The sequence below is a fragment of the Leopardus geoffroyi genome, chromosome B3, assembly GCF_018350155.1.
Source record: "Leopardus geoffroyi isolate Oge1 chromosome B3, O.geoffroyi_Oge1_pat1.0, whole genome shotgun sequence".
NCBI lineage: Eukaryota > Metazoa > Chordata > Mammalia > Carnivora > Felidae > Leopardus > Leopardus geoffroyi.
In genome coordinates this window covers 34,721,829-34,747,214 of record NC_059337.1, presented here as the reverse complement: position 1 = coordinate 34,747,214, position 25,386 = coordinate 34,721,829, and the positions used below count along the sequence as shown (strand labels likewise).

The following is a 25,386-nucleotide window of genomic DNA, read 5'->3' as shown; positions in this document are numbered from 1 at the left end:
ACCAAGAAACCGGGCTCTGGTACTTTTCCTGCCGTTCAGTAGCTGTCCTCAGGCCCTTCTTGGGACAATATTGCCCAATTACTAAAAAGAAGGGCTTGGATACACAGACCAAAGCTTGATGACGATGACGATGATGATGGTTTTGCCGCCAGCTTTTTCCTTCCCACACTAGCACCTTGAATGAGACCAGTAACAAGGCTGAATCACCCTGGCTGTCCGGACTGTGTTTCATCTCTCCCCTCAATGAGCACTGGAACTTTGGTTAGAGCCTGAAGGCTCTTGTCCTGTTCCTTTGCCTTCAGGAGCCCAGCGAGTCTTACCTGGCTAGTGAGCAGTGGGTGAGTGTGACTGTGCCCTTTGGAGGAGGGCACTCCTCCTTCCCTATCCTTAGAGTCATGTCTTCTGCTCTGGTTTACAGAGAAATTTTCCGTGCTGGCTCCCTGCTTCAGCCTCAGCCCCCTGCTGCTGCAGCTGGAATGGTTGTTCCAAACACAAGGATGCCCCTGTCCCTCCTGAACCCCAGTCCTTCAATGGTCCCACAAACCCCAGGAGAAGATGGAAGAGGGATTCCACCATTTGGCGCTGCTTTACCTCCTGGTTTCAGCCCTTTTCCTCTCCCTCAGCGGGTCCTGGCCGGCCCGGACCACACTCCATTCCACTCTCGCCACCCTCACGGGACGACGTCTGTTCTCCCCGTGCCCAGGGACCCAGGGCTCAGTCCCGCTCCGGTTTGTAAGGGCCCCCTCCGGGGTCACGGCGGGAGGTTGGTTGGGGGGGGGGGGGGACGTTCCTTCCCGAGGCGGCCGCCAGGGGGCGGCAGTAGCGGCTCCAGATGACAGCGGGAGGCCGCCGGTGGGGGAGGGAGGAGGGACCGAGGGAGCGCGGATCCCGGTTCTCCCGGTCGCAAACTTCGAGCCACAGCTTTCCGCGCGCGCCCGAGCCTCTGGCCGCCCGCGCAGCCCGACGCCGAACCGGGGCGCAGCGGGAGCCCGTGCAGGGCGGGCGCGGGGCGGAGGCGGCGGCCGTCCATGCGGCGGGCTCGGGGCTGCCCGGCGCCGGGAAGCACGCGGGGGCGAGGCGAGGCGGCCGCCGGCCGCTCCGGGACGCGGACCGCCAGGTGAGCAGAGCCGCCCGCGCCCCCTGCGCCCCGCCCGCGCGGCCCCGACCCGGCCCGGCCGCTGTCCTCCTCCCGGGCCCGCTCTGGACCTCGGGGCGACGGCGCGGGCGGCGGGCGCAGTGGGTGTGTCCGGGGAGCGGGGGGCTGCGCCCCCACCGGGCTTGGGGAGCCAGCGCGCGCTTGGTCCCAGCCGACGGCTGCGCCGCCTCTCCCTCCCTTCCCTTCTCTTCCCTTCCCGGGGGATCTGCTGTGTCCCGGCGCCAGCACGCACTCCTCCACTCTCCAACTCTGAAACTCTAGAGACAGCCAACCTGGGCCGTCCTGTAGTCGGGGCCCCGCGCTCCCCGGGTCGGGGCGGAGGGGGGCCGGCGAGTGCACACCCAGCCCGTGCGCCCCGACCCCTGCCTCGCCTTCCTTCTGCCCCGGGCCGGAGAGCTGATCCGGTCTCGGTCGGCGCGCATCGAGCCCCAGCCCGGGGCCTCGGCCACGCCGTTTTCTAGAAAGCCTCAAATCCTGGTGTGTGTCTGAGCTAAGCCGCTGCAGCCCCGCGCCAGCGAGAGCCGGAGTGGATGGGTTGTTTCCGCCAACTCCGGACACTTCCTCAAATGCAGCCCAAGTACCTGCAGCCCCTTGGCGCGTTTATAGGATTGGCTTTTGCAGAAGTAGCTCGTGGAGCTTTAGAGATCTGGAAGTTAGTATTTTTTTTTCTTTCTTCTAAATAACATCAGCCCTAACTTGGGAAGGGGATTTCAGGGCGTTCTCAGGCCCGCTTAGCATCTGGAAATTGCGGGTCTGGTGTTTGCTAAGCAGCCCACACCCAGGCCCCCCCCCCCCGCCCCCCCCGCCCCCTCCCACCGGCCTTCCCTACTGCCTGTTAAATGTGCATGTTTGTGTCTCTTCTGCCTCCTTTGTGACCGACCCCCACCCCATTCCGCTCAGTAAGTGAATCTGAAGCCTCGGACCTGGGTAGCTGAAGCGATTGTGGGATGCCTGTTGGAATTTGGAATAAGAGACATGCAAGTCTAAGGAATCATCTTGTCCAACCGTCCTGCACAGCTGAAGGCACCCAGGCACAGAATTATAATCTAAAGATTTTTCAAAGATCACACAGCTCTTAAAACCTGCATAACCTGCATATGTCTTTACTTCATTGATAAAGGGGTGATGAAGGGCTTTATGGGATCTTACTGGGTCTCGATATACAAAGATGCAAACATTTTCAGAACGTGATTGAAATACAGTACTACTCAATTCCTATAGATTTTTGTTGGCACCATAGTTGAATTCCTTTAGAAAACAAAATCCTAGCCCTGGAATTAATTCGAGGAAGCAGATGGGAGTCCTGGGACTTTCCTATAAAGCTCTGCAGGGTTGGAGCAGGGATTTCCCAGAGGTCCCAGCCTGGGAAATGAGTTTGGGTGATCAGAATCCTGGAGCCTCTACTGAACAAGCCACCTGGCTGGCCGTCTTGTGAGGAGGGCTGGTCAGATGAGCTCCCGTGATCACCTCCACGCCCAGACCGGAGCAGGCAGCAGGTCTTTCTTTCAGTAAGAAATCTAACTGGCTGCTAGGAAAAAATGAATAAAATAAGATACAGTCCAGGGTTTGTGAGTAAGATCAGGGTTGGATATTTTGGCTTGGAGGCTTTTTGGGGTTTTTGTTTGTTTGTTTTGTTGTGTTGCCTGGAAATCTGATTGTGATTGCATCCAATTATCCTAAAGAGTGGCTGGGCACTGCCCCATCCTTCTCGGTCCCCCACATTTCCCTCCATGGCACCACTTCCTCCCAGTTGGCAGGCAGCCTCAGGGTTTGAGAGCCCCATCCTGTCCCCCACGTTTAGAGCACATTCATTACCAAGTTCTGTCCACATTCTTTTGTGATATCACAGGGGTTCATTTTCCTGTCTCCGTTCCCTCTGCCCCCTCCATAAACCCTGTCCACATTACAGTAATCATCTCGCCTCTTGACTCCCAGCCATGAGTTACTTTTTTCATTTTAATCCATCTCCTTTCATGCTGACAGATTAATATTCCTAAAATTCTGATTTCGCCACATCATTCCTCTCAAGAAATCACAACGCGCCCCCCCCCCTTCCCTGCATTCACTTCTGTTTAATTCTTCTCCAGCTGATGTTTTTGGGCATCTGCTGTGTTCGAGGGACTATTACTATGTGCTGAGACTTAAACCAAGCACAGGACAATATCCTTGCCCTGGATTTGTTGACAGGCTAACAGATGATAAATGGCCACCCGGGGAGACAAAAAGATGTTTAAAAAAAAAAGTCACCGCGAAACTAATGCAAAACGTTGGTGATGTGCAACATATCAAGGAGACACAGATGAGGAAGAAGTTTTTTCTGCATGCGAGGAGCTATGAAAATTACAGCTGGGCTTTGAAGCCTGAGGAGGAGTTCAAGGAGATGGGAAAGCCGGAAGGAGAGGGGGCATGCCAGGCAGAGGGAAGAGCTCCAGCAAAGACCTAGCGATGTGAATGTGCTGGAATGGACGTGATAGACCAGCACAAGGCCAGGCTTCGTCTGGACAGTTAGGATTTGTCTTAATTCAAGTCCGCTGATCCAAGAGCAGCCCACCTCCTACCTGCCTGATGTACCCAGTGTCTTTATGGTGGTCTTGTATGCTCTCTAACTGCCGCTCAGAAATTCATACCTCCCGTCTGCTCCTCTAAATTCTGCTAGGTAAGTGTGCCTCAGCCCCTCCTGCACACACCCGGCTCTCTCCTCCCTGAACCCATCTGAAGTGCTCCCCTGCCTCCTTTTTTTTTTTTTTTTTTTAATATTTATTTATTTTTGAGAGAGTGCAAGCGGGGGAAGGGGCGGAGAGAGGGGGGGCAGAGGATCCGAAGCAGGCTCTGTGCTGCCAGGCTGACAGCAGCTAGCCGGATATGGGGCTTGAACTCAGGAGCCGAAGTTGGATGCTCAACCGACTGAGCCACCCAGGTGCCCCGCTCCCCTGCCGCCTTTGCACAGACCGTGTGTTCAGCCTGGACACGATCTAGCAGGCCAGCCGCCTGTCCCAGGCACCCTGAGGCTTCTCTTCCCTCTACCTTTCCGGGCTGCGTAGCACAGTGCCAGCCCGCGACCAGCACCGGGTGACTTGAAAATGCAACTGGGTTGGACGTTCCAGTCCCACTTTGCCTTCTTTGTCCTCTTGTCTCTACTTCTCCCACCTTTTATCTTTTTCTGTGCGTGCAGAACTGTGGTATTTATGTACGTAGGAGTGGATGCAAAGGTTTCTCGTGTCCGTATGGACTCTTCTCTGTGAAAATAACGGATTGGCAGTGTTAGGCCAGGAGCTACCGCCTACCACAGGCTGGCGCTGGGGAGGCAGAACGTCAGTGGGAAGCTCTGGGCGGCCTCTTGCCCTCTTTCGGTACCCCTCTCCCCTCCTCCTGCAGGACCCGTGGACTGACGCTGGGGGCATCATTTCTGGGCCTCTTTGCCCTCTCTTCTCTCTCCGGGGCCCTTCAGAACTGACTTCTCCGGTTTCCGGAGCCTCGCTGGCCCGATGCTCTCATGCTCAGGTCGCGGTTCGTGAGCACTGGGGTGTGCTACGCCTGGTGCCTTAATCCTCCCACCAACCTGCGAGGGAGAGAGCATAATCCGCATTTTACAAGGTAGAAAACTCCAGCTTACTTGCCTTAGGTCAACAACTCGGGTTTTGAACCTAAACCTTAGAACCCAGCACTCTAAGCCAGGTGCTCTTCCCACTATACCCCTGTTTCCTGAAAGGGCTGTGTTTGGAACATCTGAATCAGGATTAGGATCTGCTGGGAGGACGCTCAGATTCCAGAGTGGAGGCAGGGCCTGGAAGTTGGCATTTTTCAGACTGCCTCAGTGATTGCTCTACAGACTGGCTTCGAGGACCCCTGCCCTCGGCTGCCTTAACAATGAGGATCCAGGGACAGGTGGTGAGTTAATAATGTTAGCTGCTTTATCCCAGGTCGCATGGTCCTTTTTAACAGAAGCTCTGACCTTGACTCTAAGGAGGGAGTGCTGGTTTGTCATGGCCCAGGCCAGGCAGAGAGCCCTCTTTTGGTCAAAGGGGCCTTGAGTTCACTCCTGGAAGCGTGCTCCCCACCTCTCCCCGCAAAAGTGTGCAAGCCCAGCCCCCACGAGGCTCACTGTGAATTTATTTCTGGGCCTGAGCCAGTGCTGAGGGAGAAGGGCCAGGTGGGTTGGTTCCAGAGCCCCAAGTTTCCTAGGGTAGGAAGTGGGTTGGGACTCCCCAGATAGGGCTGACCCCGTGTCGTGCCAGCCACTCTCTCCCTCTCTTCTGAGTGGGGTCTGCTCACCAACAGATCCCTTTTCTTCTACAAGCCCTTATTTTGCACGCTTCTTCGGTCTCTGCCACGTGTGACAAAGAGATGGCCAAAGCCTGGGGGGCTGGTGGGGGGACCCGCCCTGGGTGCTCAGTGCCAGGGCACATCCTATTTGTCTTACCTTCTCTGTACCCGGTCAGGGCTTGGCAGGCACTGTGTGCTAGAAAAAAAAAATGTATATAAATAATATATATTACTTTATAATATATACAAATTATATATATATTCTATATACATATATATAAATATACACGTAGTATATATGTGTATATATAAAACTTCAGGCCCCCTCAAGTCCGGGGGTTTGTGTCTGAAGGGCCAAATATTGCAACCTTTTATTCCAATCCAGCGAATGAACCCCTTCCGCTGTGCAGTGATAATAATAATAATAATAATAATAATAATAATAGCAGTGAGTTATCCACTCAACATCCTTTCCCCTCTCCGCTCCCTCCTCGGGTTCCCATTAGAATCCTCAAGGAAGAACCTAAGATACAGACAGGGAGCAAGTGTCCTCCTCAATGGTTAGTTGTCCCAGCAGAGCGGCCTCTGCCTGCTCAACTCTTTTCACCTCATCTTTCCACGGAACGTGCCGCGCACGTCCCTCCAACGAGCCTGGCAGAAGCCGCTCACTCAAGCGGTGCCCCACAGTGCTCTCCCTGGGCCCCTCTCCTCCTGGGCGCGGTCCCGAGGACAGAGAGCGGGCTGACGCTGTGGTGTCTTGTCTAGTGACACCGGGCAGCCTGCGACCTGGGCTGGGCAGCGGGCAGGCCCGCCCCACCCGCCCAGCCAGCTGGCTGGCTGCCTGAGGGCTGGCCAGCAGTGAGGACCCAAGTAATGAGTGATTAATGGGCGCCCCATCTAATCTCCTGCCAGGGGAAATGAAGGGCCAGCCGTGGGCTGGGGCTCGTCGTGACCTGCTCCAGGTGGGCTTGGAATGCACCCAGCTCAGGATGGGGATTAAGGCTTGAAAGACAGAGGAAATGAGATGTTAACCCTTTAGGCCATGGCCCTCTGAGCCCCAGCGGGGAAATCGCTAGGGAATTATCTGCAGGCACCTGATGAAAGGGGAGCACGGCCTTTGATTTATGGCGGGGATGCAGCCGCAAGACTACCAGGGGGGTGGGGGGCGGGGTGACAAGCCACGCCTTTGACTTAACCATTTTTCTTGGAGGCTCAGTCAAGAGAGATTAATTTCTTGCGAACATGGATACGTGGACAGCTGGGAGGCCGCTCTACCTGATTCCTTCTTGGAAACCTTCCGATCGTATCAGCGAGTTACAAATTGGTAGTTGCCAGACAGACCTTTCTTCCTGAAACGCAGTGCCTCGGGTCACATGTCATTTCAGGGCCGAGAGGAGGGGGTGTGGCCCCGGCTGGACCACAGCTCTAGTGGTAGGATCCACCTTTTCCTGGGTCGGGCAGGAGCACAGTGGTGCTAAGGGTGAGCGCCCCCTGGAGCCGGCTCCCTGGGTTCAGGCCTTGGCCCCACTAAGCTGTGGGTTCCTGGATAGCTTCCTTTTGTGCTGTGGTTCTCCCGTCTGCGAAATGAGGGTGAGAATAATACAGACCCTGGGTGAGAGTCACGAGAGTGTGAAGTGAAGTGCTTACAGCAGCCTTAGACCTGTAGAAGTGCCATCGTTTTTTTCTCACTTCTCTGGCTAAACCCCGGAGACCAGACCTTCTCCGGGAAGGGCATAAGCAGCTACTCTGCAGGGTCTCTGAGAGTGTGTGAATTGCTTTGGCTGAATTGATGACGTACCCTCTGATTGATCTCCCTTGTTTGACCCTTGACCCTCACATGCCTTGAATTCTGATCCTCCTTTCCCCTCCCTTTGCTGTTGGCCCTCTGGCCTCCAGCTGCCCTTTGGATTACACTGCCCTGCCCCTTGCCCCCTGCCTCCATGCTCGGTAGCCGGATGTGGTGCGTCAGGGCAGTGACGCCTGCCTGGTCCGGTCATGGCACGGCCACTTCCGCACCAGCTCTGCCCACGGCCAGCCTTGCCATGACCTGACGGCTGAGGACGAAGAGGGCAGCTGCCTTGCGAGCAAAATTAGGAACAGCGGAGACAGTCTGATCTGGATGCCAGTCACAGCGCTGTCCCCTTTTCTGGTTGCTCTCAGCTCCCATTGCCTCATCCTTGATGGAGGCTAATAATAGTAACACTTATCTAATGGTTGAGAGAAGGTCAAACCCGACCGTGGACAGGAGGCCCTTTGGACTGTGGTGGGGAGTTTACTGCTGGTTACAAGGCGGCCTTAAGCCTGACAACTGGGTGTGCCCTGACATCTAGCCCCTCGAGCCCGTTTGTATCTTTGTGAGAACAGACAAGTGCCCAGGGCCTGCTTGACTTCACTGATGTTTTAGCGAAGGCCCAGGTTTCATTCTGCTTGAAGTTCCAGGGATCTTCCGGCCAGCTAAAGAGAAGGAGCTGCCATTTACAGAGCTCTGTATCAGGTCCTGGGATTTGCCTGCGTTGATTTATTTCATTCTCTCAACGATTCGTGTGAGCTAGACATTATTATTCCTATTCTACAGCCTGGAAAACCAAGGCACAGAGAGGTTAAGGAATTTGCACCTGCTCGCACAGCAAGTAGGTGTCAGAGTGATGTTTGAATTTCCAGTCATCTGGCTCCAAAGCGTCATGGGAACTCATGGGCTGGTTAGTGCCTCAATCTAATTGTAACCCACTGGAAAGTCTGATGGTAACCACTTAAAAGTCTAACTGTAACCCACTTAAAACCTTTTAAAAGTTGAGATGTCATTCACATACCATAAAATTCACCATTTTAAAGTATACAATTCAGTGGTTTTAGTGTATTCACGGAGTTGTGCAATCATCACCCATTATATAATTCCAGAATATTTTCATCGCCTGCAAAAACTCCATATCCTTTCGAAGTCACTCCCCGTCCTTCCTCCCCAGCAACCCCTGGAAACCTCTCATCTACTTTCTGTCTCCATGGATCCTGGACATTTCAGATAAATGGAATCCTACAATATGTGGTCTCCCGTGATTCGCTTCTTTCACTAAGATTAATGTTTTCATCCGTCTTGAAGCACAGATCGGTGCTTCGTTCCTTTTTATCACCACGTAACCCACTTTGAAAATAAAATAGAAGGCTCTTCTGCTTAGAAAAGGGGTGGAGCTGCCGTCCCAAAACAGATGCAGCGCAAAGAAAGGGGCCCTCAGTCTTTACTGTGGGCAGACGTGAGAGGATTCTAAAAGTAGGGGCAGGTGGAGTGAGCGCTCCTGCCGGGTGTGGAGGTGGAGGCAGAAGCAGGTGCGGGCCTGGCTGGGTTCCTGCGTCCGGGAGTAGCAGGGGTGCCCAGCCGCGCTCCTCCAGACACCCTGGTGTTCGTGCCAGCGGCGAGGTCTGTCAGGATCCGTCCTGCAGAGGTGGTGTGGGTGCAGTGGGCCGACCCCCCGAGAGACGGGCAGGGGGGTTGGAAGCGCTCTTTGCCATAGTCTGTCCAGTGTGGGTGCCGCATGGACATTGTAGTGGCTGCACAGTCTGCTGCGTCCCTTCTAACTTCAGGGGGACTGTGGTGGCAGGTGCTGCATGCTGGTGACAGCACCGCGGATTTGCTTAAGTTTCTAGATACAAGGCTTTTTTTTTTTCTGATTACAAAGGGAAGATACATTTATTGTAGAAAAGTTAGGAAATGTGGAAAAACACAGAAAAAAATAAAAATTATCCATAATTCCCCAGCCAGTGATGACCATTATTTTTAATGTGTGTCTTTGTAGTCTGTCTTTCTGCACACACACCACGCACACACCACACACACACACACACACACCACACACACACATACACACACACCACACACACACACACCACACACACACCACACACACACCACACACACACCCACACACACACACACACACCACACACACACACACACACACACATACACACACACACATACAGTTTTATAGAATTGGTATCTTGCTGAACATCTTGTTTTGTTTGCGACTTTTTTCTTTTAAATTTTTTTTTTCAACGTTTATTTATTTTTGGGACAGAGAGAGACAGAGCATGAACGGGGGAGGGGCAGAGAGAGAGGGAGACACAGAATCGGAAACAGGCTCCAGGCTCTGAGCCATCAGCCCAGAGCCCGACGCGGGGCTCGAACTCACGGACCGCGAGATCGTGACCTGGCTGAAGTCGGACGCTTAACCGACTGCGCCACCCAGGCGCCCCTGTTTGCGACTTTTTTCACTTAACAATAAACCATAAACATTTCCCCTAGGTACTGAATATTCAATATTCTTCCAAAACATGGTTATCTTAATGGTGGCAGAATATTTTTAAAAACATTAATGTTTGGGGGCGCCTGGGTGGTTCAGCTGGTTAAGCGTCTGACTCTTGATTTCGGCTCGGGTCATGATTTCAAGGTTTGTGAGATCGAGCCCCGTGTCGCGCTCCGGGCTAACAGCAAGGAGCCTGCTTGGGATTCTCTCTCTCCCTCTCTCTCTCTGCCTCTCTCCCCGACGTGTACGTTCATGCTGTCTCTTTTTCTCAAAATAAGTAAATAAATATTAAAAAATAATAGAAAAAATCCTTATTAAAAAACATTAATGTTTGCTTATTTGGGGACATGTTGGTTTCAGTTTTTCAATATTATTTATAAATAAAACTGCTCTTGTGCATTTTTTTTGTACTTTTGTTAAGGCATAGTGCTGTTTTGGGGACAAAAGATATAAATACTCCAGAGGTATTTGATACATATGGTCTGATTGGCCTCCCAGAAAGACTGTATAATTTATAATTCCACAAATGTGTTATCTTTTAACTTGACTTTTACTGTACATGTAACTTTACCAAAACATCCCTTCCCCCCTCCTCTTCCTCCCTCTCCTCTTCCCCTCCCCGCCTCACATCTGCATAGTATACTGTTTACAGCATTCTGTTTTCTGCTTGATATTTGCACATCTGTCTTTTTAACAGAGTATGATTTTGTGTAAACATTCCTCTTGACCTTGTCAGGCTTCCCATTTTTAGGCATAAATGACAGTTTCCATCATTTTAGTTAATGGTCTGGGTTTGTTCCTTGTTTTTCCCTAATCAAAAAATTAGGAGCGCCTGGGTGGCTCAGTCGGATTAAGCAGCAAAGTTTTGATTTTGGCTCAGGTCATGATCTCACAGTCCTGAGATCTAGCCCCATGTCGGGGCCCCATGGAGCCTGCTTGGGATTCTCTCTGTCCCTCTGCCCCTCTACCCTACTCACATTCTCTCTCTCTCTCTCAAAACAAACAAACATTTAAAAAAGATCTAGTACTACCAACATCAATCCCTGTTCAGTTTGCTGTTATTTCCGCCACCGCCCCCCCCCCCCCCCCCCCCCCCCGCTTGTGAAATGGACCAGGAATCACTGTAGATGCCACCGGAGTCAGGGGAGACGGTGTTCGTTCAGCCCTACAATGAAATGAAGGGCCTCCCACGTGCCTTACTGAGTGCAGGAACATCTGTCCATCTTAAAGATAAAGAAGATGGTGTTCCTGCCTTGGGGGGTACTGACAGCCTGGGGAGAGGGGTCGGGCGGAGAGAATGATGGGTGTGATAAGCATTGTGCAGTAGGAAGCCGGGGGCCTGGCCGAGGGGCATCAGACTCCGATTGGTGGGAATTCAGAGACTTGACGGTGCTCACACCTTAACGGGGAAACCGTGTAGACGGAAGGGAAGGAAATAGGAGGCTGTTGGGTTTAATGGCAGGGCTGCATTCTTGAAGACCTCACAGGATTCCCATCTCTCATAACGGACCCTCTTTGCTCCCACAGAACAGAATGTAAAGAGAGTGCCGGTGTGCTTGAGAAATTCTCAGAAAGTGTAGTTTTGCTTTAACGTCGCTTTTCGTGTGGTGGGTCGCGGTTATCTCTAACGTTGTGCTCAGTGGGTTTGCTCGTAAATTGCTCACTGAGTATCTCATGACAGTTTTTTGGCTCCCCCAATAGCCTTGCTGGTGGTGGTGGTGGTTAATCATCATCATCCTCGTGTGTTTTTAAACTGGCACCAACATTTGACACAGTGCCTAGATCAGGGGTCGGCAAACTCTTTTCCCTAAAGGGCCAGAGAGTTCATATTTCAGCCTTGCAGGCTAGATGGTGATTTGTCGCCGCAAATCACCTCTGCCTTTCCAGCATGAGGGCTGCAACAGACAATATATAAACAAGCGGGCAAGTCTGTGTTCTAGTAAAACCTTTTTTTATGGACACTGCAGTTTGAATTTCATATCATTTTTATGTTATAAAATAGAATCCTGGTAACTTTTTTCTTTTTTTTTCTTTTTTTCCTTTTTTTAAACGTTTTATTTATTTTTGACACAGGGAGAGACAGAGCATGAACAGGGGAGGGTCAGAGAGAGGGAGACACAGAATCTGAAACAGGCTCCAGGCTCTGAGCTGTCAGCACAGAGCCCGACGCCGGGCTCGAACTCACGGACCGCGAGATCATGACCTGAGCCGAAGTCGGATGCTAAACCAACTGAGCCACCCAGGCGCCCCTAATTTTTTTCTTTTTTAAAAATTTATTTAAAAATATGACAAAGCAGGCAGTGAGCAGGTTTGGCCTACTGGTCAGTTTGTTGACCCCTGGCCTAGGTGACTATAATATTTGAAAATTGTTTTAAATTATAAAAAGTGAATGTTAAAATATCCCAGTAGTTAACAAAATCACTCCTAGAAGTTTGAGTGTTCATAAGAGTGTAGAGCTTAATTCACAAGTTCTATCAAAAGACTGTGGGTGTTTACCATCTTGGGTGATACCAACGTAGCAATTAACTTCAACACAATTTGTAATTCTTTTTTTTTTTCTAATTTTTTAATGTTTATTTATTTTTGAGAGAGAGACAGAATGTGAGCAGGGGAGGAGCAGAGAAAGGGAGACACAGAATCCAAAGCAGCCTCCAGGCGCTGAGCTGTCAGCACAGAGCCCGATGTGGGGCTTGAACTCATGGACTGAGAGATCATGACCCGAGCCAAAGTCAGACGATTAACTGACTGAGCCACCCAGCCGCCCCTATAATTCTTGAAGTAGTTATTCTGAATTAAAAAATTTTAATCATACTCTTTCAAAATTTAGGCATCAAATGACTTTATTAATATTGTTATATCATTCTGTTTTATGATTCCAGTTGTGGACCATGAAATTGTTTATTATTGTATGGTGTTGTGGAGTCTAGCAATTCTGCCTGACTCTCAACAGCCTGATGACCTGTGGTAGGGGCTTTGGAACTTGATTTTGGCTGGAATTCTTACTGTAGAAGCCAGGGGAAGGCATGGAAGGAGCACCAAGGCGTATGTCTGGCACATGGTGAATGTGGAATAAACTTTTGTTCCCTCGCTTCCTTTTCTTTTCCTCCCCATCCAAACTTTCTGTGTGTTTGGTCAGCTCCAAAACATGCTGAGCCTCTTTGAAATTGTTACTTTGGTTCTTTCCACATGCAGTAAAGTCACTAACTTTTTTCAATGGAAACAAAAACAAAGGCTGTTAGAAAGCAGTTTCCCCTCCCGGGTCACCGGCTTTCCCTTGCAGAAGAATAAGCTGTGCTCTGCTGAGATCGCCGGCCGGGGCCAGACCAGAGGCCCCAGGTCCAAGGAAGGCACCTCCAGCTGGGTGCAGACCCAGCTCTCCAGCCAGGAGGGGGGGCGCCTGGCCTGCTGGCCGCTCCGAGCCGTGCAGCTCCTGGGTGTATCTTGGTTTCAAGGATTCCAGCGGTAGGAAAGCCAGGGTCCTCTCCAGATGGAAGACCACCAGCCCCGAAGGTGACCGTGATGCTGTAGCTCTTGGCTCGCGAGTGTGCTCTTGCTGTGTGTGTTGGACGGAAGGCCTGTCTTGAGTAGACGTGTGTTTGTGTTGTTTAGAGGATAATGGCGCATAACCACGTGTGCTTTCTGGCCTGGGGTCCGGCAGGATGTAAGAGGAGGCAGCCGCTATCCCTTGGCCAGGGAGACTTTTCATTATTACGTTGGCTGGGGGCTGGTGTTCCTCCTGTGCTTTAGGAGCTCTTTGGTTTATGCACAAGTGATCTTGGAGCCAAGGGCACGGGTGTTGAGTCCTGACTTTGCATGAACTTGCCATAGAACCTCCAGCAACACATTCTCCCACACTCTCTGGGGTTACGAATTCTTCGTTCCTAAGTGAATGGTGACAACCTAGACCATTTCTGGGGGCTCTTTTCTCAGTTGAGATATGTGGGGAGCCCGGACTTTCACTCCCACCCAGCATCAATAAGGCATCCTTCCCCCTCCCCGCTGGGGTGGTCAGAGGAGGCCTAGTGGAGAGTCCAGACTCTTACCACCGCCTGGCAGTAATGAGGCCATTCATCCCCTTTCCCTTCCTGCCAGTGGTGCAAATGGAGGCCAGATGAGGCACGGTAGTGAGGCATCCCTAACCTCCCCAGCCAGAGAAGTATCTATGGGACCTGCTGGAGAGCTCAGCAGTTATGATGCTCCCCCTTCCCTTCCAAAGTCAGTGGAGGCCAAGTGGCAAATTTGGGTTTCCCTCTCACCCCTGGCCATCATGAGGTGGGGTCCTCCTTCCCTTGCTGAAGCCATATCAAAGGCAGCCAGCAAAAATGGAAGGTTTAAGTAAGATCCAGAGCCTCATAACACGATGCCTAAAATATCCAGGATGTGATTGGACATTACTCATTGTATCAAGAACCAGGAAGATCTCCAGCTGAATGAAAAAAGACAGTCAGCTGATGCCAACACCGAGATGACGGAGATGTGAGATTTATCTGACAAAGCTTTTAAAACAGCCATCATAAAATGCTTCAGCGAGCAGTGCTGAACGTGCTTGAGACAAATGAGAAGAAAATAGAAAGTTTCAGAAAAGAAATAGAAGACCTAAAGAAGAACCAAATGAAAGTTTTCTTAAAAAAAAAAAAAATGTTTGTTTATTGAGAAGGGGGAAGGGGGCAGAGAGAGAAGGAGAGAGAGAATCTCAAGCAGGCTCTACACTGTCAGCTCAGAGCCTGACATGGGGCTCGAACTCACACACCATGAGATCATGACCTGAGCCCAAACCAAGAGTTGGATGCTTCACTGACAGAGCCGTCCGGGGTCCTCCAAATGAAAAGTCTTCAAATTTAAAAATATAACAATTGAAATAAAATCTCACGAGGATGGGCTGAACCACAGAACAGAGATGACAGAGGACAGAATCCGCAAACTTGAAGACGTAACAATAAAAATTACCTGATCTGAACAACAGAGAGAAAACAGACTGGGGAAGGGAAAAAAACAAGGTGAGATCATCAGGGATCTATAGGACTATAATAATGTCTTTGAAATCTTAAGACGGAAAAAAGAAGGTAGGACTGAAAAATGCTCAAGGAACTAGAACTTCCTGAGGTTAGGCTAAGGTACAAACCCACAGAATCAGGAAGCACTAGTGAATTCCCAACAGGATAAACCCAAAGAAGTCTGTACCACAGTACGTCATAGTCAAACCTCTGAAAATAATCGGCGAAAAGGAAAAATGAAGTAGGAGGAATTGGTCTGCCGGGTTTCGAGACCTCTATAGCTGTAGGAATCCAGTCCGTGTAGCGGGATAGGCACACAGGTCAGTGGCCCAGAATAGAGAACCCAGAAACACGCCCATCCGATTTTTGACAAAGGTACACAGGGACATGGGAGAAACGCCAACCGGAATGATTTCATTGATGAGCGAGGGGAGGCTGGTAGACGATGGAATGGAAAGGAAGTTTATCTGAGGGATAATACAAACGAAAATTTGAAGGTTGGCAAGAGGCCAGGCCTAGGCCACGCGGGAGGGGAAGTCACGGAAGCCCAGGTAAGCTTTGAGCTTTTATTCATGGGAAGGATGGTGGTATCACCACCCAAGTATGGGAAGGCTCGGTGGGAGGGGGACCTGGTGTGGAGCTGGCGGCTGGCTCCTTTTATTATTCATCTTGGGTGGGTCATCGGCAGGCAGAAACTGGAAATAGTCTGAATGAGAGGGGTAGGCCTTGAGATGTGGAGCCTTGGAGACCCGAGCATGAGATAATAATCAAAGAGGTCAGAGGGTAAGAGTCCTTACCCTGCGTGCGCAGCTCATTAGTGGGGCCTGGGTTACTGGTGATATTTTTCTAGTCCTGGTTTGGGTCACAGGGAGCGTCGACAAGGCGGACAGAAGTGACAGGAAGAGAACAGATTTGCCTGGCCATTGACGCTAGAGAAAAAGGGTGTGGTTAACAGTTTTATTCTGCTAAACCCAACTGCCTTGATTGCCCCCTTGACCTCTGGGTGACCTTTGACTCCAACGACTTGCTTCTCTTGGTTGCCTTGAATACATTTCCTAGTTCATGAGATGGCTGTCTGTTTCACATTATCATAATCTTTCAATCACAGCACCTGATTTCAGCTTTACCTAATACCGGCCCATCACAGAATTGTGTAAAGGAAGTCAGGCTAATTGCTAGGCTTCTGCCGCCTTCTGTAAGGATATATGGAGCCTTTTGGCACACGCTGCCCGGCAGCGATTGCTACAGATCATTGACTAGATTTCTATCACGTAAAAAAATAATGGCATAATTCAAATGTCAATGCAGAAGCCGTAAGAGCCAAGCAAAAAAGAGGCAAATCCTTTCCCCTGGTGCTCAGAAGCACCGAGGGCAGAGTGTGTGGCTGGCTGATTTATGGTGACTGAGGCATGCTGGGCCGGGACGTGTTCTGGACAGGCAAACGCATGCGGGGACTGAGGAAATAACCTGGACTCAAGGCCAAAGCCGCCGTGGAGGGAACGGGCGGAGCACAACCTCACGCACAGCAGCTTCCCCGGCTGGGGCCCATGCCGCAGCCTGCATGTTGTGCACCACGTAAATGTGAGTGCGAGCCTCTCTCCTGGAAATGTATGTTTGAGGTAGCGTGCGGGGGACCTGAGAGATGGTTTAACGTAGTGCAAAGACAAGCCATGACTCCAGTGGTCAAGTGGCTCGGGTTCAGATCATGCTGCTTACTTACTAGCTCTGGGACTGCAGACATATTGTTTCAGTGCTTACAGCCTCAATTTCCTTTTCTGTAAAATGGGGATATCAGTATCACTTACCTCCTAGGATTGTCTTAAGAACATATATAAACATGTATAATTTTTTTCTTAATTTGAGAGAGAGAGAGAGAGAGAGAGAGGAGGGGTGCAGGGGGACGGGGCAGGGGGAGGCAGAGAATCCCAAGCAGGCTCCATGCTCAGTGCGGAGTCTGATGCAGACCTTGATCCCACGACCCTGAGGTCATGACCTGAGCCGAAATCAAGAGTTGTACCCTTAACCAATTGAGCCACCCAGGCGCCCCACGTGTTTAATTTTATAGATCACTTTTTTCCTGAAAGAATACCACATTAGCTGTGTTCTTCCCGGTCCTGAAGTCTTACCTAGACCCATTTTGTAGATGAATGTGGTCTTGCCCTCTGTGGATCTTTTAGTGTTAGTGCATCTGGGACACTCTCCTTTGCCGATACACGTGTATGTGTGTGCACGTGTGCACACAGATGTACGCAGGTGCTTGCTGGAGTGGCAAGAGGCCATCCGCAGGTGGCAGGACCTGAGTTTGTATCAGAAGGAAAGGAGGTGGACCAGGAGGTTGGCTCAGCCTGAGCCAAAGCTGCCATTAGCCCCAGGGCCACCTGCTTTGACCAAGGGGGCTGGAGAATGTATTGGTCTTTGAAATGGGCTGGATCATCATCTTGGAGAGGACCTGGGCAGCAAATCTGTGGTTCCCACAGATTTGAGCTCCCTGCAGAGCCCCGCTGTGGGAGTTTGATCTTGTTTCCTTTGATTAATGGCAACCCAGGGATTACAAACTACTCTTGGCAGGGGGTGCTGGGGAGAGATGGAGTGCTCAGGGTGGGGAGGAAGGCTGTATCCGTGTGGTGTCTCGGTGTTTTTGATCCCTTGGTAGGGTGGCCTGCAGCCCATCACAGCTGCTTATTTGCATGTTGGAGGCTTTGGGGTGGGGGTGGGGGCAGAGAATGTCATCAATAGTGTTAATTTCAGAAAGTGTTAACATTTACTGTGGAAGCAAAGTGACTGTTTAAACGCTGGGCTGGGCAACAGTACCTTGGAAACATGGTATGATCATGCTTGGAGAGAGGCCCTCTGAGTGAGACTGAATGTAAATCCTTTCTGTCATCACAGAGCACCTACTGTGCCCCAGGCCCTGTTCTAGGCTTCAGGAACATAAAAAAAAAAGCAAGTCTTTGAGAAGAGTCTTTACTCTTCTGTAGTCTCACCTAAGGGGGCTGAAAGACAAATGCAAATCACATTGATACACTGTGACAATTGCTAGATGGGAGCTCTGCTGGAGACTTAACACAGAAGTAAAGACATTTAACCAGGTTTATCAAGTGCTGTAAATCAAATGACTAAGTAACATTTGGGGAAAGAAAGGGTCTTACTGCAGATGCGTTTCTGCCTTTGATCTGTAGTATGAGGCCATTTGAAGTTGAAAAACCGACTTTATACAGAAGCAGGAATAAATGGCCCATTTATTTCAAATATCTTGCCTTCCTGATATTTCTGACCTTGAACGTTTTCCTTAGTTACCTGGGAAACATTCTTTAGGACTGAAAACAAATATAAACCACATCAATGGTAATGACCATGAAAAATGATGCAATTTGTATCGAGATCCTTAACTAATCTGTGCCGAGTACCAATTTCTCCAGGTAAGAAAGGAGAGGTCGGTGTTTTCCTAATTGAGTAACCAAACCTGCTGTAATGTGTTTGCTTGGAAGTATCCAGGGAGTTTCAATGGCTCTTCAGACATTTTTTTTTCCTAGATCAGATTCTGTGGGTTTTCAGGTCACTCTGGGTAAGCCAGCCAGTTTACAGAATGGAGGTTCAGTGGGAAGAAATGAATATCGTGGCCGAGTTTGACGATGACAGAGGAAAAAGGACACGTTCTGCAAGGGGCTGGGAGACAGGATGGAGCACAGAGGGCTGGGAGGGAGATGCTCCTCTGGCTGGCTTCACCCAGTTGGAAGAGGCTGGAAATGTGACCTGGCCTGGGGCTCCTCAGGGCCCGGCCCTGAATACCCTGCTGCCTGGGGCAGGCAAGTAAGTGATGGTGGCCCCCGGAGGGTTTAGGAGGGTGGGCCTCTCTGCGGAGGCAGCACAGGCCTGCGGTGGGTCAGCGCCTCCATTCTGGTTCAAGGCCAGCCTGTAGCCACTTACTGAACATCAGCAATAGCAGAGAGCAGACATGGGCTCTGTCTTCTGAGAAGTGGAACTCATGTGCCTCTCTTCTGAAGACAGTGTCAAATGACGATTCAGTGCATAAAATCTGGGCTCGGGCTGCCTGGTTTTGAGTCCTGACTCCCCCACCTACTCACCGGGTGGCTTGGAAAAGTGACTTAACCTTTCTGTACCTCCATTTCCCCATGGCAAGTTGTCGTAAGGCTAAAAATGAGTTCATGTGTGTTAAGCATATCGAATGCCATCTGGCACATGGTAGCCACTGAGTAGTTGTTTGCTGGCATCCTTGGCCTCATGACTATTATGATCAGAAATGATAGAGTATGAAAACGGCTCATCCTGGCTGACTTTGCTCTAGGTGATGTTCATGGCACAATGAACAATCACGTCCTGACCTGTTTCACCTCCTAGCACATCCACGAGGCACCTTCAGTCCTTTAGGAAAGCATCCATCCATCCATCCATCCGTCCATTCACGTGTTTATTACTAAATGGCTAGCTAAGCATGATTCTCTGCAAGGTGAGAGGCAGTGAGTCTAACAGTGAAAAGAGGGCCAACTCTGGTGTTGGTGATCTGTGTTTGTCCCTGGCCTACCCTCTACCTGCCGTGTGGCCTCAGTTTTGCTGTGATGATTAACTATCATGTCCCATATCAGGTGCTTAGTGAAAGTCGGTTCCTGACTCTTCTTCTGCTTTACTGTTAATGGAAGACAGATGGGGGTTGGACACCGATGTTGGGAGCCTACAGCCTGGTACTTTTGTCCACAGACAATTTGCATGTCAGGTAGGGGGCGCCACAAAGGGTCAGCCACTGTTCTGGGGGAAGAAAGTTGGCGGAAATGGCGGTGGAGCAGAAGTGTTGGTGATGTTGGGGAAGACGGGATTGGGTGGAGCATAGGCCCAGCGTGGAGTCCCTTGTTCTGTCAGGACGTTCTGGGGGCGGCTTTCGCAAAGGAAGGGCAGCTTCTGTGACTTGCCCCCACCACACGTTCCTGGGTGCTGATTTGGGGTCTGGAACTGCCTCCTGAAATGTCTGGTCCTCATTCTTGTGGTGAGTCCCTTCCACCGCCCCAGGGAGTAGGGCTTTTGTTTGTCTGGCTGACCGCTTTACATCATGGGGGTTCCAGAGGGGGGAGAAGCCTAAGTGTGGGGGGAAGATGGGGAGGTGGAACTGGCTCCTGTCGTGGCGATGTGGCCTCAAGGTGGGCCTTTCTGAACCCACACATGGGAGGCTGAACAGATCCTTTTCTTCTGGGGACCACGGAACTCAGGTGGGTTTTTCCAGGAGTTCTGGTCAGGCCATGAGGAGAAGGGGCAGGAAACATGCTCAGAGGTGGGCCTGTTGGTAAAGGGCAGCAAAATAGTGCCCCTGTCCTCTTTGGGGTTGGGAGCCACCTTCCACCCCGAGTTAAATCTGTCATGGCTCCTCTTTCTGTCTCCGCCATACTGAGCCTTGGAACCCCCTGCCACTTCTTCCTGGTGCGTGGGGACTGTGACTCTAGCCTGACCCAAATCAGGTGACCGTTCAGCCTTCCTGAAGATCTTTGTGGAAAGGAGAGAGAGTCGGGCCCTGGGCTTCCCCCAGGGAGCCTATGTTCTAACAGCAACTACATCGTTGGATTTTTTGGTCGCTGTCAAGAAAAGTTATAAATCCACAGACGCAAACCTCAAAAAGTGGAATCAGCGCCACAGATAGCATGCTTACTCGGCTCCCCAGGCTCGGCACAGTGCCGCCAAATGAATTTTTGGGAAACCTCGCTTTCATCAGGTCTCTGCCTGCTCCCTACGATGGCTCTTTCCCAGCCATCTCATCGAAATTCGGTGCGGCTTCTCAGGGGCTTGGGCAATGTGGCTCTGCCTCGTCGTCATGATTTTACTCCCCCTGACCAGTTAGAACTTCCCCGTGCCTTCTGGTCTTCCGGTGCATTTAAAAAGGGCATTTAAACTGTTCTGTGAGCCACGGCGAGACATGGCTGCCCACACTGTGGGCGACGGATGCCAGAGTGTCTCCTTTCTCCTTCATTTTCTGTTTCACTTAAAAAAGTGCAGGTTATGACCCACAGAATTGTTTCCTGACAGACAGGGGTTGCGGCCCGCGGTTTGAAAAGCAGAACTGACATAACACAGTAGTGATCACGGAAGCACAGGTGAACACCAGGAAATGGCAGAGTCCCTCTGGAACAAGCTCCTCAACCGTATGATCGGATAAAAGTGATGAGTCAAATCTGATTAAGAAGTTGGTCAAAAAACACTCTGGACCAGTGGCCTCCGAAACTTTTTTTTGGATGGCACACTCCGTCGGTAAAAAATGTCTACACGTACAGGTCCCGCATACTGTTTGGTTATCATTTTTTAACTAATGTATGATGTGACCACGTAAGATGTACACCCAAAATATAAATTCTAAGAAGGTGAGGCAAAGAGGAAAAAAGCCCTATTTTAAAATGACAGGTAGGGCGCCTGGTGGCTCAGTCGGTTAAGCGACCGACTTCGGCTCAGGTCATGATCTCACGGTTCGTGAGTTCGAGCCCCGCGTCCTGCTCGCCAATCCCAGCGCAGAACCTGCTTCGGATCCTCTGTCTCCCTCTCTTTCTGCCTCTCCCCGGCTTGTGCTCTCCTTCTCTCTCTGTGTCAAAAAAAATTAAATAAACGTAAAAAAAAAAAAAAAAAAAAAGAGAGGCTAATCATGACGGCTTCGTTCTGTTATCAGCAAATAGCTGAAGGCAAGATATGCCCGGAGGATGGGGTCCATGGTTCTCAGCAGGGGCTGTCAATCTGTTTTCAAATTGTTTGGATATTTAAGATGTTTTTCTGGTTGGCTTCTTGTCAGTTGTGGAAACCACTGCTTTGCAGCAGACCTTCTTTCCTCAACATCGCCCTTCCTTTCCTTTCCTGAAAAAAACAGAAAAGCTCCCTGGTACCTGGTTTTGCTGCTTCCATCCACCAGAAATCCGAAGGGAGTCATGGGTGACTCTTCTCTTTCCCTCGTGCCACAGCCATTCATTTGCCGTATTCAGGGGATTTTTACCTCCCCACAGGGGGGCGGGTCTCCCCATGTTCTCCTCCCATTGCTGCATTGCTCCCACACTGCTTCCTTCTTCCTTCCGGTTCCTCCCACGCCTGTATACACGTGATTCCCATTTCCTGCGACGTCCACGCCTGGCTGTCGCCTGCTTCAAGCCCCAGCATAAAGGTCAGTTCCTCAGAGGGACCTTCTCAGACCACTGCCCGGTATACTTCCTGAGGCACCTCGGACTTTCTTTCATGGTGCTTGTAAGAATTGTATTTTATTTTCATCAATTTTTTTTAACGTTTGTTTATTTTTGAGGGTGGGGGGGACCGAGCATGAGCAGGGGAGGGGCAGAGAGAGAGGGAGACACAGAATCCCAAACAGGCTCCAGGCTCTGAGCTGTCAGCACGGAGCCCCACATGGGGCTTGAACTTGTGAACCGCGAGATCATGACCCTCAACCGACTGAGCCACCCAGGCGCCCCTATAACAATTTTATTTTTATACTTACGTTTCAGTTTGTTTAAAGTGTATAGTCCTCTACACCTAGACTCTAAGTTCCTTGAGGAGCGTGCCTACAGTGCCGTGTGCGTGCACGCATGTGTGTGTCTATCACCCAGTTCATGCCATCTTAATAAATATTTAATACTCCCAGCAACCCTACAGGTAGTTCCAAGCGGTATCCCCCCCCCCCCCCGACAGCCGAGGAAATTGAAAGACAGAAGTGTTAATGCCGAAAGTCACCTGCTTAATAAATGAGGCCCCTGGTCTCAGACCTAGGTCATTGAGGCTACAGCGTGTGCACTTTTTTCCGGCTACTCTAGATTGCTCATTTGTAACCCGTGTAGACTACGGGCTGACTGTAAGTCCCATCTTCCTTGCCGATGTCTGGCCAGCCCTCTACAGCGATTTTTCTCTTGATCTAGCTTGGTTTGTGCCCAGGGTCTCTGTATAACACTATTCACCTGTTGTTCTAGACAACGCTATCCTTTCCTCTGACAGCTCCACGTCCCTGAATCTTATCCACCTAAGCTAGATTGTAAAGGGAGACCACTGACTCATCCTTTTCTTGAGTCTCATGATAAGTAAATAATTATTGATTAGTTGATCATTATTAGGAGCTTGGCAGAGATTTCGTCCTACTCTCTGTCTTCACACAGACCCACTGCCCGGCCAAGAAGACAATGCCTTGGATTCAGAGGAGTTTTAACTGTTCCCATTTATGCTTGTTGGCCTTCTTCCTGGTGGATCTCAGTGTAACTTCTGGCCGAGACCCAAGAATTTCAGGGTCTTCAATGCCATGAGTAATTTCATGAGTTGCTGATGGCTAATTAGGGGTGATTACAGTTAAGAGGCTTTACTTTCTTAATAGCCCCCAGAAAGGGCTGGTGGTAACTTTTAAAATCTTGATTATTTTCCCCTGCAAGTGGAAGGCTCTGATTCACATCACTGTCTTTTCTTAAGTCCTTATAATTTATCTCACCATCCCCTCTTCCACCCCTTTTCTGGTAAGAAAGAAATCTGAAGGGGAAACCGATGATTTTGGAAAACTGGCTTTATTAGAGTGGACCCCTGGGCATGGCTTGAAACCTCGCTTCATCTGTTGCCTTTCCCTGAGAAGGAGGAACAGGAAGAGGGGAGACTGGGCCGTGGTTTTTCTTCCCAAGTTCCATTATATCCCAACCAAACCTCCCATCCCGGGCTTTCTGACGCTGTTTATAGTTTACCTTTGAAACTGTTGGTTCATCTGACAGTGTTAAGACATTCTGTGTAGTAAGGGCTTCCGAGGAGAGGTGTATTTGTAGGTGGGGGGTTCTACCCTCCTCTTTTTCCTGGGACGACACATTGCAGGTGTCGCTTGACCTCTTCCTGCACCAATGCCAGCAGAGCTACTTGGTGATGAGCGTCGCTCGGGTGCCAGGCACGGGCCAAGCCCGGTGCACATGTCCGCCACTTAATCCCCACCACCTGTGTCAATCCCTTAGGCAGTATTTTTTTAAACAGTTTCATTGAGATGTAATTCACATAGCATACACCTCACCGATTTAACATCTCCAATTAAATGATTTTTAATACATTCACGGGTTGGGCAGGCAGCCATCAGCACAGTGTAATTTGAGACCACTTTTGTCACCCCAGGAGGAAATCTTGCACCTCCCCTTATCCCCTCCCAACCTTTCTGACCCTGGCAGCCGCTAACGTATTTTTTGTCTCTATAGATTTGTTTACCCCCAACATTTCCTGTAAATGGAATCGTGCAATATGTAGTCTCCTGTGGCTGGCTTCTTTAACTCAGGGTAATGTTTTCAAGGTTCATGACGATGTAGCATGTATCAATACATCATTTCTTTTTATTATTAAGCAATATGTTTTTTCTTTTTTTTTTTAAAGTGTATTTATTTATTTTGAGAGCGAGAGAGAAAATGAGTAGGGGAGGGGCAGAGAAAGAGGGAAAGAGAGAATCCCCCATGCTGTCAGCACAGAGCCCAATGCGGGGCTCGATTCCACGAACTGTGAGATCACGACCTGAGCCTAAACTAAGAGTTGGACGCTTAACCGACTGAACCACCCAGGTGCCCCAAGATTTTTTTTTTTAATGTTTTAATGTTTATTTATCTTTGAGTGAGAGAGACAGAGTGCGAGTGGGAGAGGGGCAGAGAGAGAGAGAGGGAGACACAGACTCCAAAGCAGGCTCCAGGCTCCAAGCTGTCAGCACAGAGCCTGACACAGGGCTTGAACTCACAGACCTCGCGATCGTGACCTGAGCTCAAGTCGGACGCTTAACCGACTGAACCACCCAGGCGTCCCCTGTTAGGCGGTATTTTTACCCCTAAATGTACAGTTGGCGGAACCAAAACACACAGAGGCGAAGTGACTTTTCTGTGGTCATGTAGCCTTTAATAGATGGAGCTAGATTTCCAACGCAGGGTTGCCTAATGCCGACTCTGATATTAGCCAGTCTGAGATAATCATACTAATAGTAATTTATTGAACATCTTTTATGGATCAATGCCTGTGCTGAACGTCCCATAAATCTGTTACCTCATGTTTGTGTATACTCGGATTTCAATTGGGAAATGTAACCATAACTGGACAGTGGCGTTTTTATTTTAATGGCTTCCATTTGCTTGCTTCCGGTTTCATTGGCCCCCTTAGACTCCAGGATCTTCTTAAGCAAATGATGCTAAAAATAGTAATGTTGTTCCTTCCGTAGGAGTTGAACATCACTCCCATCTGCGGAAAACTGGTAACATCTCAGAGGAGCCCTTGCTTCTTCCGGGACGCCCAGCATCATGGTTTCTTATTTCATGCGGTCTCTCAGGTAAGTGGAGAACCTTTTCAAAAGACAACAGGAAAACAGGAAATTCGATATTTGCATTTCCTCTACAGTCTCTATAGTAACTAGCCTTGAGGGTCTGCACATCAGTGATATTGTTGATATACTATGTGCGTGTGTATAATAAGTCCGCTATTCACAAGAGCCCTCGAGGCCTAGGGAGTAGTGTGCTGTGGGAAGAGGTGCTCGGACTGAGATCCAAGTGACTTGGGTTCAACCCGGTGTTCTGCTAGTTCCTGGGAGACCTCTGGGGTTCAGATTCTTATTTTTAAATAAAGACGTTCCTGGATGCGTGGATATTTAGCCTGGCTGCCCAATGGAATTACCTGAAGAACTTAAGCCAATTTTGTCCTCTGGCTTGGACTTAATTGATCCAGTGTA

General features: G+C 50.1%; 1 protein-coding gene and 1 long non-coding RNA gene across 3 annotated transcripts in view; one reads left to right on the top strand and one right to left on the bottom strand.

Moving 5' to 3' along the window:
• The first annotated feature begins 859 nt into the window (after positions 1-859).
• Positions 860-25,386, top strand: part of THSD4 (thrombospondin type 1 domain containing 4) — a 578,933-nt gene continuing 554,406 nt past the window's right edge. Inside the window, exons 1-2 of one of the 2 annotated variants that reach the window (XM_045449229.1) lie at positions 860-1,117; positions 24,883-24,990. In XM_045449229.1, coding sequence (XP_045305185.1) covers positions 24,962-24,990 — 29 coding nt within the window. In that variant the 5' untranslated portion in view covers positions 860-1,117; positions 24,883-24,961. Of the gene's footprint in view, positions 1,118-24,882; positions 24,991-25,386 lie in introns of those variants that run through there. The other variant, XM_045449231.1, reaches the window with a different exon arrangement.
• On the bottom strand, positions 3,983-6,791 carry LOC123582767. Its single transcript, XR_006704539.1, has 3 exons — positions 6,027-6,791; positions 5,577-5,615; positions 3,983-4,715 (listed from the first exon to the last, which is right to left on the bottom strand). It is a non-coding gene; the product is annotated as an uncharacterized LOC123582767 (long non-coding RNA).